General features: G+C 36.4%; 1 protein-coding gene across 1 annotated transcript in view; it reads right to left on the reverse strand.

Annotated features, from left to right (window-relative positions):
• Positions 1-226: 226 nt before the first annotated feature.
• Positions 227-18,453, reverse strand: part of LOC114079385 (pregnancy zone protein-like) — a 43,226-nt gene continuing 24,999 nt past the window's right edge. Inside the window, exons 18-36 of the mRNA XM_027920627.2 lie at positions 16,916-17,051; positions 16,227-16,455; positions 15,598-15,724; positions 15,328-15,449; positions 15,096-15,147; positions 12,087-12,170; positions 11,346-11,522; positions 10,994-11,081; positions 10,230-10,386; positions 9,298-9,372; positions 8,815-8,992; positions 8,188-8,408; positions 3,471-3,689; positions 3,167-3,297; positions 2,731-2,821; positions 2,141-2,209; positions 1,684-1,786; positions 870-911; positions 227-249 (exon numbers count right to left, since the gene is read on the reverse strand). Coding sequence (XP_027776428.2) covers positions 227-249; positions 870-911; positions 1,684-1,786; positions 2,141-2,209; positions 2,731-2,821; positions 3,167-3,297; positions 3,471-3,689; positions 8,188-8,408; positions 8,815-8,992; positions 9,298-9,372; positions 10,230-10,386; positions 10,994-11,081; positions 11,346-11,522; positions 12,087-12,170; positions 15,096-15,147; positions 15,328-15,449; positions 15,598-15,724; positions 16,227-16,455; positions 16,916-17,051 — 2,324 coding nt within the window. The remainder of the gene's footprint in view (positions 250-869; positions 912-1,683; positions 1,787-2,140; positions 2,210-2,730; positions 2,822-3,166; positions 3,298-3,470; positions 3,690-8,187; positions 8,409-8,814; positions 8,993-9,297; positions 9,373-10,229; positions 10,387-10,993; positions 11,082-11,345; positions 11,523-12,086; positions 12,171-15,095; positions 15,148-15,327; positions 15,450-15,597; positions 15,725-16,226; positions 16,456-16,915; positions 17,052-18,453) is intronic.

Here is an 18,453-nt window from a genome sequence, read left to right on the forward strand (position 1 = left end):
GTGGGCAAACCTCCAAACCATAGCAGAATAAGGCACAGGATAATAGATCTATTTTAGCTTGAATGTCTGAAATTATGATGGGGAATAATCAGAAGAATGCAAGAACAGAAAAGATAGAGTTGTCATAAATTTATGTGACATATAAATTTTATGTGTTTCCAATTACTTTCCCTTTTTAAAGTCTTTGTTCTAAGGATTTTCTGATTAAATCCATAAGTTTCCATTTTCAAGCATTTCCTTGTTCAGATTCTAAAAAGTAAAAGAATATGCAGAAATATTAAAGAAAATATTTGACCTACTAAAAGAACATTTTTATATTCAATTATAAATATAGAAATTTAATAACCCGATCATTTTAAATGATAGGTTTGTCCTCAGTTTTTATGTATTTTAAAACAGAAAACTAAAGGTGACAGAAATTTTGACATAGTACAATATTGTCAAAGTTGGACCCTGTTAATCAGCCTAAGAGAAGGTATTATAGATTGCATCTCTCATGCTATATGGATAATTAGAGAGACACATTTCTGAGCCTTAATTATATATATATTCAGAAATATCCTAGATAGGTGTGGGTGAATACTTGGAAGAGAATGTAAACTAAATAATAGACATTTTAGTTTTTATATGTGGCAAATTCTTGAACTTATCTAGAAGCAATCATTTTAGAAACCAGTAATTATATTTTACTTGAACTTTTTAATTGAGAATTTCTATAATATGTATGGTTTAGTTCAATTCATAAAGATACATAGGATTTTATAATATGGAAATGACACACTCATCTTAAGCAGCAGCCTTATGTGGAGAATTGAGGCACCTATTCATTTTCTTTAAATTGGCATTAGGTTTTACTATTTATACTGTACCAGCACTGCAAGGGACACTGTATTCTTCAATAGTGTATTCATCTGAAACACAAAAATGATCCTACAATAAGCAATTAATTAACAATTAACAAACCTATAAGCTAAGTAAATAGACATAAAATATACCCACAGAACCAATGAAAACAATTCTGTACTAAGCTGTTTGGGATTGGGGAAAGAGACCAAGAGAACTAAGCTCTTGGGCACAGAACTGAGGGCTGGTGATATGGATGGTGTGCTTGTGTGCCACTACAGCACTGGGGACAGTCAATTCCCACAGATGCGTCTTCCCCAGTGGAATTATGCCTTCCTCTATGAACCTGTCTTAAACTAAAAAGGAGATAAGTCTTAACAGTAGCAGCATGTTCTGGTGCTGGTAAATCTTGACTTTAAAGTTATGAGGAAATGGAAGAATTTCTTAATGTATTACAAAATTCCCCAAATTGTGTGAGACTGTCCAAAGCAAACCAAAACATTCAATTTTAGATCTTATTTTATACATCAATATTGAGATGTAGTTTTTAAGTTATTGCTACTTTTCTTATCTTTCTAGAATAACTTGGTCCAAGACAGCAACTTTAGAGGGAAGTGTAGAGAGAACTGATTATCTCTACTTTATGATCAGTTTATAATAATGACTCAAAAACTTACTTATGGAGCAAATATGAGGTTAATATACAGGGACATGATTTTTTAGTGACCAAAACTTGCCTTTTCTTCCAGTGAAATATCTTGGAGTTTCATATCAGTTAATGCAACTGTTTATGGTGTTAGTTTTTTGTATCAAAGCTCAGCATATGTAAATCTCACTCACCTGTCTCATAATAATCATAGGCTTTTACTATAGCTGGTTTTAAATTCTTTACTTGCATGTCTTGTTCCACCAAGAAGGAGAAACTCAGGGCTTGATTGGTTAGCTGGAGAGAGGAGAAATGAATTGGGATCAAAGATTAGCTTTTTTACTGGTTAACATCTCCTTTTCTTAAAATATTATCAAATACCATAACTGTACTTTATATCCCTATCAAAACCTAAGAGAGAATGGGGAATTTTGTGACTTTCTTAACATACCCAATGACAAAAAAAGGACAAAATTTCTGTGGGCAATCAAATGGAGCAAAGTGAACCTCACTGACCAGTTGTCCCATTTCCCTTTGTGACTCTTTTGTCCTTCCTCATTGTGTATGTGAAAAGCATTATTTGGAGTCTGGATAGACTTATTAAAACTTCTATTAGTTTTACAGACCTAGCAGAGTCTTATGAAGTCTTACCTTCCTAAGGTAGATTAGGACATGATTGGTGCTCACTTCAGTCCTTTGAATCTCAGGCTGTTCTTGAAGCTATGGACAAAGGGGATAAGCCAGAAACATGGAGTGAAGAAATTCTATACCGAGAGCAGTTTTTAGGTATTTATCATCAAAATGAGTTCTCTGAAGCATTCAAATTACTACTTTTTATTTCTTCAGGAATAACAATAATGATAATATTTATTGATCCTATTACTCTCATATATTGATCCTATTACTCTCATACATATGATATACCTATAGGATATAAATGTATATTCGATATATATGTGATAGTTATACATACACTTATATACCCTCTTTTTTTCTTTTTGTGTAGTTGGAAGGTAACTCAGTATCTCTGCACATACCTAGATGTCTAAGCCTTCTAGAACATTATTTATCATGTTTATGACTTTTACCTTAACTGACATCATATAATCTTCTGACCTACACTAAAACTGTGGGAATATACTTTAGAGAGGCAAGATCCAGGACATTAGTAAAATCAAATTGACAGTGTAAATATCACATTTTATTATGGGATTGCTATCTGTAAGACATTTTGGATTTACCTTTTTCACTGATGGTTTCACAGGTATGAAACCTGATATCATCTTCACATCCACAATAACCATGTTGGAGTTGGGTCTTTCACCAGCATAACTATGAAGTAAGGCAGAGTGATAAACCTTCAAATAAAATTCCTTGGAATTGATTGAAGATAGAAGTCTCACCTTGTTTATTTGTACCACTCAGTTTCTCTACCTACTGTATCTGTGTTATTGTTCTTTGAAAAACCCACCCTTGTCAATTCTACTCTTCAGTTAGGGCAATATATTATTGAGGTTAAGGCTTTTCAGTAAGGGTGAAGAAAATTTTCTTATAAATAAATACTACAAGACTTCCATACTCATTACATAATTAATTTGGACAATAGAGTTCCCCCAATACAAGGAAAGAAAAGTTTTCATATTCTACAAAAAAGTCTAGTTGTGATTTAGGGTTTACCTAATGTTGATATGAATCTGGAATTTCCTGTGAGCATCTACTCCATCACAATTTTTGGGATGAGAATCAATGTGCAGAGTGAAGGGATCTTTCCCTTCTTTCTTGGGAAGGATGTTATATCTTAGTGAAGTCTTTAAAAAAAAAAAAAGGGAAATACTTCATCTTTGCACACAAAAAAATTTAACAATCACTTTCAAATAATTCATTTCTATTGTTAGCACACATTTCCTATTTTAACATTCAGAATTTACCCTTGAGACTTTCTCTCCCATTTGCAGCATCCCTTACACCATGGCAGTCTCACCTGGAGGTACACACATCCTGACCCCAACACTGTGGTGTCGTAATCCTCTGGAATCTCAGGCAGCATGACCTCCTGCAGTAGCAGGCGATTGTCATCATCTATGTGGAATTCTTCAGAGAATGTGTTAGAAGATTTGACAGTGACTGAAACTGCCTTCTTACTTTTTGTGAAAGTTGCTGCTCCATATTTGGAGAGTGCTTGGAGAGCTACCACTGTATCCTGAAAAAAAGATGGGTACAAAAATCACAGAAGAGGAGGTAGCTAAATCACACTAAATGTAAACCATATCAAATTTATACTCATTCAGGATTATTTAGTAATAAAAACAATTCATTAATACAATCTAAATTCAGTTCAAATCTAGATTTGAATGATGAACCATTCTAGGTACATTGGAAAAAATAAATATATTTTTTCATTGTAGTAGCTTACAATACACATATAGCAATAAGACTCAACTATCTGACATAATAAAAGGCTATTTCAATAATTTATAAATTCATGTAGCAATATTTGTTCAAAAATTCAGAAAAGGCAGAAGAAAATGTGGGCTAGAACAGTAAAAGAAGACTGATGAATGTGAGAAATGATACCCCTGAATATTAAGGAACATTTCTGTAGACAGAGAGAAGCATCAGGGAGTGCCAGGAAGGGTTTAAGACAAGACATGGAAATGGAAGTGAGCCGATTCCAGAAAACCAAAGGGCTCTGCCTACTTGGATTTGTGCATTTATGATTACTAGGGATGGGAGATATTTGGGGTGAAACATTAAATAATTTTATCAGGATGTTCTCAAGATGAAAGAATAGAGGAGATTGCTTTCCTGGTTTCTCCGTGGAATGAAATAAAAAAAGCAGACAGGTCGCTTCTCAGCAAAATGTGTGAACAAAAAGATGTTGGAGACTTTACTGGAATTTAAAGCTTAACACTGAATGCAGATCAGGGACACAGGAGGTTGCATATAATAAAATAAGAAATCCTCAGTGGCCCAGAGAGACTGGAAGCACCAGCCAGAGAGTTCCCTCCATGAGCATAATGAAGAGGTAAGGGAATTAAAGGAACCTGTGTCTTTAGGGAAGTCTAAAGCATGTCTGGATACGGAGTGCTTAGAGATCAAGGACATTGCCCAACAAACCTGAAAGACATGCTTCACAATATCTTTGTGCAGGGAAAGAAGCTGCCATCTATCCAGGTGGCATTCTCAGGACACAGGAAGGAATAATTTTGCAGCCACTGCCCAGGGACTGGCAGCTGAGAGGGCCATTTCCTGGAAAACCCAAGTTTGGCCTGAAATATAAGCCCAGTACACACACATTGCTTGACATAGAGTGTGCTTAAGTGACCAGGTGAAAATCAGATGTGGAAAGAGGTTTACACAGGGGACATCTGGTTGTGGAAACCCACCTGGCTCTACCTCCTCTCAACTAATCCAACTGCTTGTGGGACCAGCTGGGAGAGATGCATCTGGCCAGGAACTTAGAAGGGTACAGGTGGGAGAGATTGTTTGGAGGACTGAACCTGAGACCAGGAAACTTGGGGTGCAAAGGTGACACAATAGACTAAGAATTGGTACCCACCACACTGGAAATCCCTTGGGTCCAGTCTTTCAGCATGAACCAGCAAGTACTGGGTGCTGAAGGTGCACTGATTTAAAATCTCCAAATAAATTGGCATTCAGAAAAGAGCATGGAGCCCACTTTAGCCTAAACCTCACCTCCAGGAATTCTGCCTACAGGATTACTTCTCTCACTCCAGAAATCCAGAGGGTGGAGCATCATGCCCCAGATGGTCCCACCTAAAACTGCTGAGAAGAGAAATTAAGAATCTTTTGAACCCTAATGGAAAGAAGTTTTTAACTTTTCATCAAGAAAATTTTCATCAGATCATTTCTGTTTATTGTGATAATTAACATTGTAGACATAATAGTAGGAACTATTTGGTTTAATGCTATATATTCTTTTCATTGCTTATTGTTATTATTTGTCTCCCCCTAAATAGTGAGGTACTGGAAACTTTCAGGAACACTATAATTCCACAGAGTAGAAACTCTATTGCCTCCGATCCATACTGTTAGATGGTAGAAATACAAACAATATGAAAAAGCAAGGGAACAAATGTCCCCAAACAAACCAAGGTATTCCAATAACAGAATCCATGGACACCAAGTGGAAGAAATGCCAGAGAAGGAGTTTAGAATGTACACAGTTAACTGGTCTGCAAAGTAAAGGAATATTTAAGAAATAAAATCAGAGATAAATACAGAAAGGGAAAGGTCACTTCAATAAAGAAGCAGAGATATTGATAAAAATACAACAGGCAGAAATCCTTGAAATGAAGGAAACAATAAACCAAATTAAAAATACAATAAAAAGCATCACCAACAGTCTAGACCACTTGGAAGACAGAATCTCAGGTAATGAAGAAAAAATATATAATCTTGAAAATAGAGTTGACCATGGAGAGAAGAGAAGATGTTAAGAAACCAGGAATAGAATTTCCAAGAACTATGGGATAACATGAAAAGAACAAATTTAACATTTATCAGGATAGATGAAGACACAGAGATACAAACCAAAAGAATGCACAATCTTTTCAATGGAATAATATGAGAAAATTTCCCAAACCTAAAGAATGAAATGGAAAACAAATACAAGAGGCTTACAGGATCCTAAATGTACAAAATTAGAACAGACCAAACCAAGTGACATTATAATGAAAATGCCTAACATTAGGAATAAAGATAGAATTTTAAAGGCTGTGAGAGAAAAATATCAGATTATGTACTGGGGAAACCAATTTGGATCTCAGTTGATTTCTCAACCCAGACCCTCAAAGCTAAGAGGTCCTGGAATAATATATAACAAGCTCTGAAAAAAAAATGTATGCCAACCAAGAATCCTATAGCCAGCAAAATTAAGCTTCACATTTGATAATGAAATAAGAGCCTTCCATGACAAACAAAAGTTAAAAGAATTTGAAACTAGGAAGTCTGTACTACAGAACATTCTCAACAAAATATTTCATGGAAATTAAATGAAAAAAAAAGTGAAAACCAGCAAAGGGAGGAACTATACTAAAGGAATAGTCAATCAAAGAAGAAACTAATTAAAAACAAACCCAAAAAAACCAGGAAATAGCTCAATTAAACCCCTGAACATTAATGGCCTCAACTCATTGATCAAAAGACATAGACTGAAAGATTGGATTAAAAAACAAGACCCAACAATACACTGTCTCCAAGAGACTTACCTCATAGGCAAAGACATTCACAGACTGAAGGTGAAAGGGTGGGAAAAGACATATCATTTACATGGATCATGTAAACAAGCAGGGGTTTCTATCCTCATATCAAATAAAGTGAACTTTAATCCAAAGTTAATCAGAAGGGACAAAGAAGCCCATTCTGTACTGCTTAAGGGGAATTATACATCAACAAGACATAACAGTTGTAAATACTTATGCCTCAAATAATGGTGCATCTATGTACATCAGACAAACCCTTTTCAATTTCAAGAATCAAATAGACCACAACACATACTGGGTAACTACTGGATAACTTTAACATGCCTCTGTCACCACTGGATAGATCTTCCAAACAAAAACTAAATAAAGAAGCTATAGAAGTAAAACATATAATTGAGAATTTAGACTTAACAGACATATATAGAATATTTCATTCATTAATGACTGCATACACTTTCTTCTCAGTAACATATGAATCCTTCTCTAATACAGACCATGTTATGTATGATATCACATAGGTTGGCACACAATTTTAATGTTACCTTAATATATTTTTAACTACTATAGGGTTATTTTGATAGCTCCTTTTCCATTGAAATTGATTTTTATGTTCTTTATTTTTTCTTGATTAGACTTATTTGATTTTTATCAAATTTTAGTTATATCATTTCTTCTATATTTCATATATTTTTGCTTTTATTCTTATTTTTTCTTTCCTACTACACAACTTGAAAATAATTTGATTGTAAATTTAGCTTTCTGATACAAGTACTTTAAGTTATAAATGTTCATCTGAGTACTGTTTCATTCCACAGGTCCTGATATTTTAAGCTTTATTATCACTTAGTTCAAAGCACTTTTTATTTACTTTTCTTGTACTTTCTTTCTTGACCTCTGAGATATTTATAAATGTATCATTTAATTTTGAAATAGTTGATATGTGGAGGTAGGGTTCCAAGTATCTTTAGGTGATTGATTTCTAATGTAATAAATCATGCAGAAACACTGTCTGCATGGTTTCAAATTTTAAAAGTAATGGAAATGCTTTTTATATTGATTGTATCGGTTACATACATGTCAAAACTGATCAAATTGCATACTGCAAATATGTGCAGTTTATTTTAATTTAATTTTACCTCAATAAAGCTATGGGAAAATATTAGATAATTTTAGATTTTGGATGAAAAATAGATTTATTTTTTCAGGGAAATAATCCCATGAAAGCATTGCTTTGGGAAGATTTGACTAACCTGTGCTCTCAGGGTCTACTAGGGAGAGAAGAAATGAAAGGCTAGAAGACAGGTAGAACATTAATTCATATATAGAAGAAACAGGCTGGAATTTGTCTGATGGTGGAGGAACGGAGAAAATATAAGTTATAAATACTAACATACTTATTTAACTCTTAAAATATGGTTGTGTCATCCCATGTGTTAACTTATTTATTTTCCCTCCCATGGTCACTCCACAGACCTGAGTGGAGGCGAATCCTCCAAAGGGATTTTGTTGCTTGATGATCCATTTCACAATACGTGATGCCACAGACAGGTCCTCTGAAGATGGGGTGGGCTGGGTGGTGAGATAAGCAAGGAGAACATATGATGTCATCTCCACCTCAGCAGAAGGTGCCCGAGGTTGATAGAGTGTCTTAACTTCTTGGGGGCTCCCAGGACGTTGCCAGTGCATTGAATCCTCTTTGAAATGAAAAGGACAGAATCTTCATCTTAGAGAATGGTTTAAAATCTAATCCATAAGCAATGATTATAGTTAGTGTTCCCTGAAAAATTGATACAAATGAAGTGAAAGTCTTAAATAGTCACCATCAGGCAAATCTTTGCCAAAAAAGTAAATTAAGCTTCTAGACAATCACATGGACTCTGTGTCTATATACTTGTCTTGTATTAGAAGTTGAGTTGCATAAATTTGATACTGTATGTATTGATAAAATGGTCCATGTTTCCCAAGATTTAAGTGTTGTATAAAATTTAATTATTCATCATAATGAAAGTAGCATGATGGGTGTGAGCTCAGTAGAGGTACTCTCCCACATTTTGATCAGCAGTGATTGTTAGAAGTAAATTTTGCAGTAACAGCTCTTACCTTCTTTCACAGCCTCTCTGCCTAGGGATTCAAGCAGTTCACTCCGCCTGGCCTGTTGTCCTGCTAGGGCAAAGGCATAGGCCAATAATGCCTTGGTATACACATGAATTCCTTGGGTCTCTGAAATGGAGCCCCAGGCTGTTTCCAAGCAGAATAGAGCATTACGGACAACATTATGCTGTAAAGATGAAAGGTGATCCTTAAGTAGCAGAACCAGGCTCATGAACTGTCCCCATGCTAACCCCAGATTAAAAACGTCAATGTGTCTATGCAACATTAGAATTACCAGAGAATGAATTAGCTTCCCCTAATTATATCTTCCCCTGTAGCTTCCCAAAGGAACTAATTCTTTATATTCCAGAGAAATATACCAAAATTAAATATCATGAAAATCACAATTAATTTCCCTCAGGGAGTCATGGTTATGTGATTTTTTATTTCTTATATTCATGAAGGAGGTGTAGGGAAGGGGCTTGTACATACAGTGGCAGGCAGTGGCATCTCCAGCAGAGCAATGGTGATGTAGGCAGAGAGTGTCACCTCATCATCTACCCCACCCTGGAAGGATCAGAGGCAACAGTCTCAAACACTACAACATTCATCAGCCAGTGTCTGCTAGCTCTCTCTCATTTTGCATTTGATGTCTTCCCTAGATAGGTTTTGTTTGTTTGTTTTGCATTGTTGATTTCTCCCATTCTACCTTATATCTAAAATATCGAAGTCTGTCCCAACTCACCTTTCCTCATTTTTAATTATATACTACATTTGATTTCTTTTCCATATTTTTGATTGGTTCATTATAGTTGTACATAATGTTGGGTTTTGTTGCTACATATGCATACATGCACACACTATAATTATATAATTTGACCATATCATTCTCCAGCACTTCCTCACCTCCATTCCTTCCTCCCACCCCTTTGGTCCCTTTCCACTACTGATCTCCTTTGATTTTTCCTGAGATCCTCTCCATCTTTCTTTTCCTTTTTACTCTCTAACTTCTGCACATGAGATAAAACAAATGATCTTTGACCTTCTGAAATTGATTTATTTTTGCTTAACATTATGGTCTCTAGATTCACTCATTTTCCTGCAAATGTCATAATTTCATTTTTCTTTATGGGTGAATAAAACTCCATTGCATATATCTACCACATTTTCTTTATTCATTCATCCACTGATGGATACCTAGATATCCATCCTAGGCTGGTTCTGTAGTTTGGCTATTGTGAATTGTGCAGATATAAACATGGATAAATTCTATTTTTTTAAACCTCCATTTTCATTAAAAACTACTATGAATATATTGATAGATTTTAAAGTTAATATAATGAGGACTGAAAGACTCAACAGGAGCATCAATCCCTCCTACATATCACAATCCTCAGGAATCAGAACAAAAGGGAAGGTGTCACCTTAATAGCATTGTTTAGCAGTGATCCAGAGAGTTGGAAACAGCCATTTTCCTTTTGTTTCTGTGAGAGCCAGGTGAGAGCATCTGTGATGTGTGATTTCTCCACAAAGATGTATGACTGAGCTTGAGCGAAGGACTTGAGCACAAATGCAGTGAGCCTGTCCAGCAAAAGATATGAAGATATAAAAACATCTCACCTTTGAAGCTCACTTCATTCACTGCCTGCAGATACAGACCATCACAATGCAATGGAGGAAATAATAGGAGAGAAAGGATGGGGGAAATGATACTTGAGGGTTGGGTATTCTCTAGTCTAGCAAATGTCTGGATCTCTCTTTTTTGCTCTCTCAATTTTATTGGTTTCTCTACAATTGATGCTATTCTTCACTCTTTTCTCAAGAAGGCTTTGTTGGAACCTCCAAGCCTCCCATCAACACTGAGTTTCCCAAAAGACTTCTCTTGATTTTATTCTACCTCAGTCTCTTTCCAGGCTCTCCCTCCTCTCCTTCTAATGTGCAGTGTAGAAGCTTCATCCTCTGTTCTTTTACATGATGATACTCTCTTGATTTTCTATTATTATGTATCCTCACTTTACCATTATTTGCTGTGCTATCAGAGCAGGTGAATTTTCAGAGATTAACTAGTAGGGACAATTATTAAAGGTTAACAATCTTCCATGAAAGAACTCCAGGCATCAGAGAAGCTATCTTTAGAATCCTGAAATGTCAAGGATCAGCAGAGAGCATGTGGAGATAATTATCTTACCAAGTGTTTCCCTGTCTTGTACCATCATACTCTCCAAAGGTGCTGTATGAACCATCTCTGTGCTTATAATTCAACTGCCTTTGATACCCTGAAGAGAAATTTTTCATAGATGTATGAAATAGCAGAGACATTGAAAATTTAGTGGTTTTTTTTCTTAATATTATTGAAGAATCATAGGGAAACTATTATTTTGCTAAGATGTCTCCAAGAATTGATGGTACCATTACATTTTCTTATTGGAAATCACAGCAATGACAACTATCAAACCTTAGCCAAGGAGATACTGATTTGAGTTCACCACAAGATATTTAGGAGGTCCATTAACATTTCTTCTTTTGAGGTAATCTCTTACCACTGACAAGGTAGCTGATGGCTTTGGACTTGATCTTCTCTGTCAGCTGTTGTGTCTCATTCAGATAATTCAGGACATAGATGTTAGGGACAAAAAGAACCATATTTTGTTCTCCACAACCATAGGGCATCCTTAGAAGATTCTGGAGGTTGTGCATTGCAGAGCCTAGTATATCTCCTGGTGAATGAAATTCATAAAAAAAGAAAATCAGAGGAACACAGAAATGGTTTGTGATGGCCTAGGAAAATAGAAGACTAGATAACTGAGATGCTACAGTAATTAAGGAGGGAAGAACCAGAAAGCACAAAAGGTGAGAAAGAAGAATGAAAGAAAAGCAAAAAGTGAGAAAACAGATTTTGTTTCTAGGATGTTTAAGAAAGCAGGGAAGAAACTGAATGGCAGGTGACAACACCTTTTCTGAAGGACCATGCATCTTGTAAAATGGAACTACTAACCATTTCAAAATCCACTAGGAAGCATCGCCACCTAGCAAACCACTTGAAGATGAGGGTTCAGAACTGTGACCCTCCTTACGTTTTAGACTATATCCAGGTATCCCATGTCACACAACATTCATTGAACCCCCTTTTCTAACTGATACATAGTGCAATCCTTAGCTTAGTGTTCTTTTTTTTTTTTATCCAATACTGAGTGTCAGTGATTTTATTAATCCTGGGTAGTGAGCCCATGCACTAGAATTGTGGAGAGAGACAGCTGTTTCTGTTGGTCTGAGAGACTCACCCAAAACTGAATATGTTGCCCTGGCAGATCCTTCAACCACATTTAAAGGAACTCTCAGTGACAGCTTTTCAGACACTCCAGTATCTAATGAAAGAAGATAAACATATAAGGGAGGGGCAAATGAGAGAAGTGTTCTGTTTTTGTTATAAATCTTTTTCTTCTACATGATCCAGATTCAACTTTTTATTTCTCTCACACATGATATCATATTTTTGATGCAATTCAAGTTTCTTCTAAAGTCATGATTAATCTCTTAGAAAAATTAATCATATATAATAAATCATAATGTAACCGCACTAATCATATATATTTGTGCTAATTTTTTATGGCATTTCTTACAAGTATGGACCTTAAGATATAATTAATGCCTTCCTTTCATGGCTGATTTTAATTTCTACTATTGTTAGTGCTTTTACATAATCACATTTGTTCTATAAATATGTATTGTGTGTTATGTACCAAGTTTTCTTTTAAGTGTAGTGATATAATAATTTTTTAAAATGAATTTCCTGAACTTCTGGAGTAAGGTAAATAAGCAAGGACATGTTTAGTATGATAGAGGTTGATAGGTGTTATGGAAAAAATTAGAAGAGGACAGAGGTTTATCTGGTGAGCTAGTCAACCATGTCTAATCAGAAAATGAAAGGTGTGGGGAGAGAGGCGGGCTCCCTATTGAAAGGCTCATTGGTAAATGTCATATGTGAGCAGACACCATAATTAAAGCAGCGAGTAATATTTAGAGATACCTGGGGAAAGGTACTTCCAGAACAAAGGAACCAAAACTAAACCTACTTTAGGGATTGGAGCATCCTAGATGTATTCCAAGAGGACAGAGTGGGCCAGTGTGACTGGAGTGGAGTGAGCAAGGGGGAAATTAGTAGGATATGAAGTCACAGATGAGGTGAGGCTTTATAGGTGCCATTAAAGATTCAGGCTTCAACACTGAGGAACATTGAAAACCCCTGAAGGGTTTGGGTAGAGGAAAGACATGATCTGAGTGGTCTGATATATGATTTAAAGGATCCCTTTGCTGTAGTGAAACAAGGGGAGATGATCAGGAGAGCAGTGAGGAAGTTATTGAGATAGGCCAGGGAAGAAAAGACTAGAGAGAAGTGCCCATGATGAAAAGTGGGCAGATTTCAGATGTTACTTGAAGGTGGAGCTCACTAGATTAGTGAATGGATTGGATGTGGAGTGGAAGAGAACATAAACAAGGAGAACTCTAAAAATTTTGACCCTAGGAAGTAGAAAATTAAATTTCCATCACTTGAAATGGAGAGAACTATGGGTTAAGCAAGATTATGGGGATGAGCAGAGCTTCCGTTTTTTTAAACATGTTATTAGACCTGCATGCCCATAAGTGCAGATAATAAGTGGGCAATGGTAATCATGGCTTTGAGTTCAGGAAGGAGATGTGCACCAAAATGTCAATTTTATGGTCTCTATCACATAGTTGATACTAAAGCTACAAACCTAGAGGTGATTGACAAATGATGGTCTGAATTAACATTGTGCAAATGTGATGTGTATTCAGTAGGAACTATAGACATTGTGGATTTGAGTTTTGATCTTTTCCTGGAGTAGCAATATGCAATATGATACTTTCTGGTAATTCTGGGCCATGACAGTGAGCACAGCTCCCCGCCAGACATGGGATCATGATGGTGAAAATAGACACCCTACATTGTACTGTCTGCTAAATTAGGATGTTGGGTCAGGTGCACAAAACACATATTTTTTGGGGGAGGTACCAGAGATTGAACTCAAGGGCACTTCACCATTGAGCCACATTCCCCAGCCCTATTTTGCATTTTTTATTTAGAGGCAGGTTTTCACTGAGTTGCTTAGCTTCTTGCCATTTTTAAGGCTGGCTTTGAACTCTTATCTTCCTGCCTCTGCCTCCCAAGCAGCTGGGATTACAGTTGTGTATCACCACACCTGGCACAAAATGCATTTTTGACTCATCATGGTGTTTTCAATTTATGGTGAGTTTCTTGAACTGTAATCTCATAATAAGTTAAGGGGCATCTGCATAGAGAACAGATGTGTAGATGGTGCATTGTCTTCAAAATGATACTAGATGGCACAGAATTAAATTTTTAGTGGTAGTTATTTTTATATGATTACAATTAATGATATTAGTAAAATTCTGATTTTTATACATGTAAATTTCATAGAATTCCCCATGAAATTAAGAGTTTTACACAAATATGAGTACATTTAAGCTACTAGTTTAAAAATAAATAGTAGTAATAATAAATAATAGCAAATACAACAAATAATATTAAATGTCATGCCAATATTTCAATATTTTGAATACAGTTTCAGGAGAAGTTTGTAAAACACAGATATATTAGAAAAATTTATTTTCTGGGTCAACAACTTTAGTCCTTATTATTAGCCAACAGCTTTAAGGCAAGTCTTTTCGATTCTCTGTGTCTTTTGCCTTTATCCCTAAAATATGGCAATAATAATAACACCCTCCAAATGTTTTCTCTCATGAGTGGATGCTGATCCATAGTGGGGAGCATAGGAAAAATGGAGGAATTTTGATTGGGTAAAGGAGAGTGAGAGAAGAGGAGGAGGTATGGGGGCAGGAAAGATGGTGGAATGAGATAGACATTATTAACCTAGGTACATATATGACTGACTGCACATATGGTATGATGCTACATCGTGTACAGTCAGAGAAATGGAAAGTTGTGCTGCAATTGTGTACAATGAATCAAAATGCATTCTGCTGTCATATATACCTAATTAAAATACATAAATTAATTACTAAAAATTAATACCCTAATAATATTCATTTTTCACTCCCCTGAGAAAATAGAGCCAATACCACATGATTTTTTTTTTTAATCAGAAAATGGATGTCCCTTGTCAAATGTCTTTAGAGTTATTCACAGGAGAGTTTTTCAGAGGGAAGCATGCACCAATGGACATTTATTCCACAACTATATACTTTAATAAATGGCTTAACATGAGAATTTTATCTACTTTTATACTTGCCTGATGCACATAACAGTGTGTTGTAAGTTTCTTCTTTTTCTATTCCTTCAGGCTTTATATTGAAAATAAAAAACAAAGAATAAAAGTTCATTTCTCTAAAGTAGGGGAGAATGTATTTGTGAAAAATTGAGTTGTGGATACACACCTTTACTCTTGGAAATGAACAGAGTTCAGGCATAGTTAGATAATAATATATGATGAAGCTTTCAAGATAGGAAATATATTCACATACCTCAACTATTAAGGACTTTATCACAGTGTCCTTATGTACAAGTGTTGGGAATTCAGTCACCTCATTGCCACATGTTTCCTGAGACTGCAGGGCATCTGCAGTAGCTGTGAAATTCACCTTTCCTGAGGATTAAGGTTTTTAGGGAGTTAAACAGTTATTCTGTATTGAATGGTTTTCTTCCTCTTAACCAGTGTTGAATGAGGAGAAAAAGCATGTCTTGGGGTTTGAGGAGAAAGCAAATCATGGATTGTGAACAGCTGTAGCACTCACCCAGTGACTTTGGGATCACGGACCAAGACACAGTCTTCTGCCTATCTCCACAGACACAGTGAGATTTTTCATTATTCTCTTCTGAGACGGCCAGGAAAGCAGAAGAGACCTCCAGCTGCACTCTGACCTGCCCCCACACCCAAATGCAAGTTGGTGGCAGGACACGGGCAGAAGATCAATTGTAGGAAGAATAGCTTAGAGGGACAGTACATACCAGTCCAAAGGGTGTGAGACATTGTTTGAACAAGTAGATCCTATCTACTACCTTGCAGTTTGGGCATTTGCAATTAGGGAATTGAAAAACTTGCAGGAAAAAGGATAAATGCATCATGCCAAGGCATGAAAAAGACATTTCTTTAGAGTTAAAAAAATGAAGCAATCATGGGGAAACGGTATCTGGATTTTGGGAATAAATAAGAGGGGCCTCAGTGAAAATCGTCGTAGATTTTTGTAATCATAGTAGATTGGGCCTGCCAAGGTGGCTTTACTCACTTCCTTTCTGAAATTAGGTTCTGATTTCCTGGGGGTTCTGATTTCCTGGGGGATTCTCTAGGAGCCAAAGGCAATGATGATCATGGTAACCATGTGCCTTTTTTCATGTCCACTCACTTCCAGAAAGATGCATTTACCTGGATGCAGTGGGACAAATAGTTGGACACAGTGGCTTTGAGGGTGAAGATTTCTCCTCGCACCACAGAGTAGGGGAGAGTGAGTTCCAGGAAGAAGGGCTGGAAGACTTGAAGAGAGACCGTTGGGGAAAGACCAAGCCCTGTGGTTCCAGACAGACAGAGTGCACTGGCCTTCCACTCTGTGATGGTGTCAGGGATCTTCAGGGGCAACTCGCTCTGCCCTGACAAACTAATGAAGGGAAAGAGGATGGTGGTGAACAAATGTCATTTTTAGCTCAAGCCATCACTGATCCTAGAACCTGGTGACTCAGTAAACTTGTGAGCTTGACCTAAGGTTTAGTGACCAGTGAGTCTCTGGAGGTCTGGCACTTTCTCTCTTGTCCCTTCTTCCCTCCCTTTCTGCCACTCTCTTCCCTCCTCTTTCCTCTCTCCCTCCATCCCTTTCTATATTCTTTTCTTTTTCTCCTGTAGCAGAGAGGGTATCCTCCTGCTTTCTATTATTTTAGTTATCTCAGGAGAATTTTTTTTCATAGCATTGCTTATCTGTGAGTTAAATGAACTGTGAGCCTAAAATAGTTATCAGAGAAGAAAAGAGCAGAACTCAAAGGGTCAGGAACAAGGATAACAAGAGTCCTAGAGCAGGATTCAAATCCTGTCCTGAACTGAATGTCAGAGGACATGTGACTTACTCCAGGTCCACCAAGTCCCAGATCCAGGTCTCAGGGAAATACTTCCGGACTGTCTCTTTCACTTGTGTAGTTGGAAAGTCTGTCGGCATTGAGGAAGTCAACCTTGGAAGACTTCGCAGTCCAGAACGAAAGCCATCTGGTGTTGCTATGGGAAGACAGCACATAGGCCCCAATGTAAGCCTCATTTTCATCATTAATTTCTATTTTTGTGCATATGATACGGGGGATGAAACCCAGTAGTGTTTTACCAGTAGTGAGCTATATCACCAGCCCGATTTTTAAAAATTTTGACACAGGTTTCACAAAGTTGTGGAGGTTGGCCTTTGGCTTGAGATCCTCCTGCCTCCATCTCTGGAGTTGCTGGGATTGCAGGTTTGTGCCACGATGCTCAGCTTCATCATTAATTTCTTATGGTAGCTTATTTCTCGGGTGGAATAAGGCCATTTGTGCAAGGAATGTTTCTTCTTAGAATTATTTAGCCTTCCAAGTTGTTGCTTTGTTTTCTTACCTGTTTGTCCTGTAGAAAGTTTAGTCCCTATTGCTTGTTCAAATACAGTTTAGAGCTAAATATATTTTTCTCTATGAATAAAAGCAAATGTAGCTCTAAAATGATTTTTCAATTAATTAGGAAAAGATTAGAGTAATTTAATATATCAAATAATGCTGTTACACTGAAATGAACATCATGCTTTCCATTGGCAGTAACAATTGAACAAGAAAAATGGACATTAGCCTTTGCAAGATTTCAGAAATTACTTGTTGGTTGTTTGCTTGAACAGTGAATGAGATATAGAGATATAAATAGTAAACAATAGGACACAGTAATGTGTGTGTTACAGACACAAACACTCAAGAAAGAAAAGAGAATAGTTGGGTATGGTTGCCACATCTATAATCCCAGCTAATTGGGAGGCTGATAGAGGAGGATCACAAGTTCAAGGCCAGTCTCAGAAACTTAGTGAGGCTCTGTTTCAAAATAAAAAGCGCTGCATATGTAGTTCAGTGGTAGAGTGTCCCTGGGTTTGGTCTCTAGTACCAGAAAGAGGGAGACAGACAGGGAGAAGAGAATTGACTTCAGTTTTAGGAGAAAAGACTTTAACAAGGAGCAAGGTCATATGATCCTTAGTGGGTAGGAAGCTGAGGAGAATGGAGGGCATGCTAGTGAAAGAGGAGTACCCAGAGTGGCAGAGCTAGGAAGCAATAATTCAAAGAGTTTATGAAAAACTCCCCCTTCCAGAGAAGAATGTCTATTTGGGGGGAACTTTAACATCTCTGGGTAAATAGTAGATGTAATTATATAATAAGACACCATGAAGGTCAGGACAAATAAATTAGATCTGTTAAGGCAACAGTTCCTTAGCTTGATAAAAAAGATATTCCAGAGATCAGAATATATATATAATTTTAAATATTATTTTATATATCTTTATTATAATGTTATTATACACTTGTATAGCTATATATACCTCTGATTTCTGGAATATCACTTTCTTAGTATAATTATATATTAATATATAATTATAAATATATATGTATAA

The sequence above is a fragment of the Marmota flaviventris genome, chromosome 3 (genome assembly GCF_047511675.1).
Source record: "Marmota flaviventris isolate mMarFla1 chromosome 3, mMarFla1.hap1, whole genome shotgun sequence".
NCBI lineage: Eukaryota > Metazoa > Chordata > Mammalia > Rodentia > Sciuridae > Marmota > Marmota flaviventris.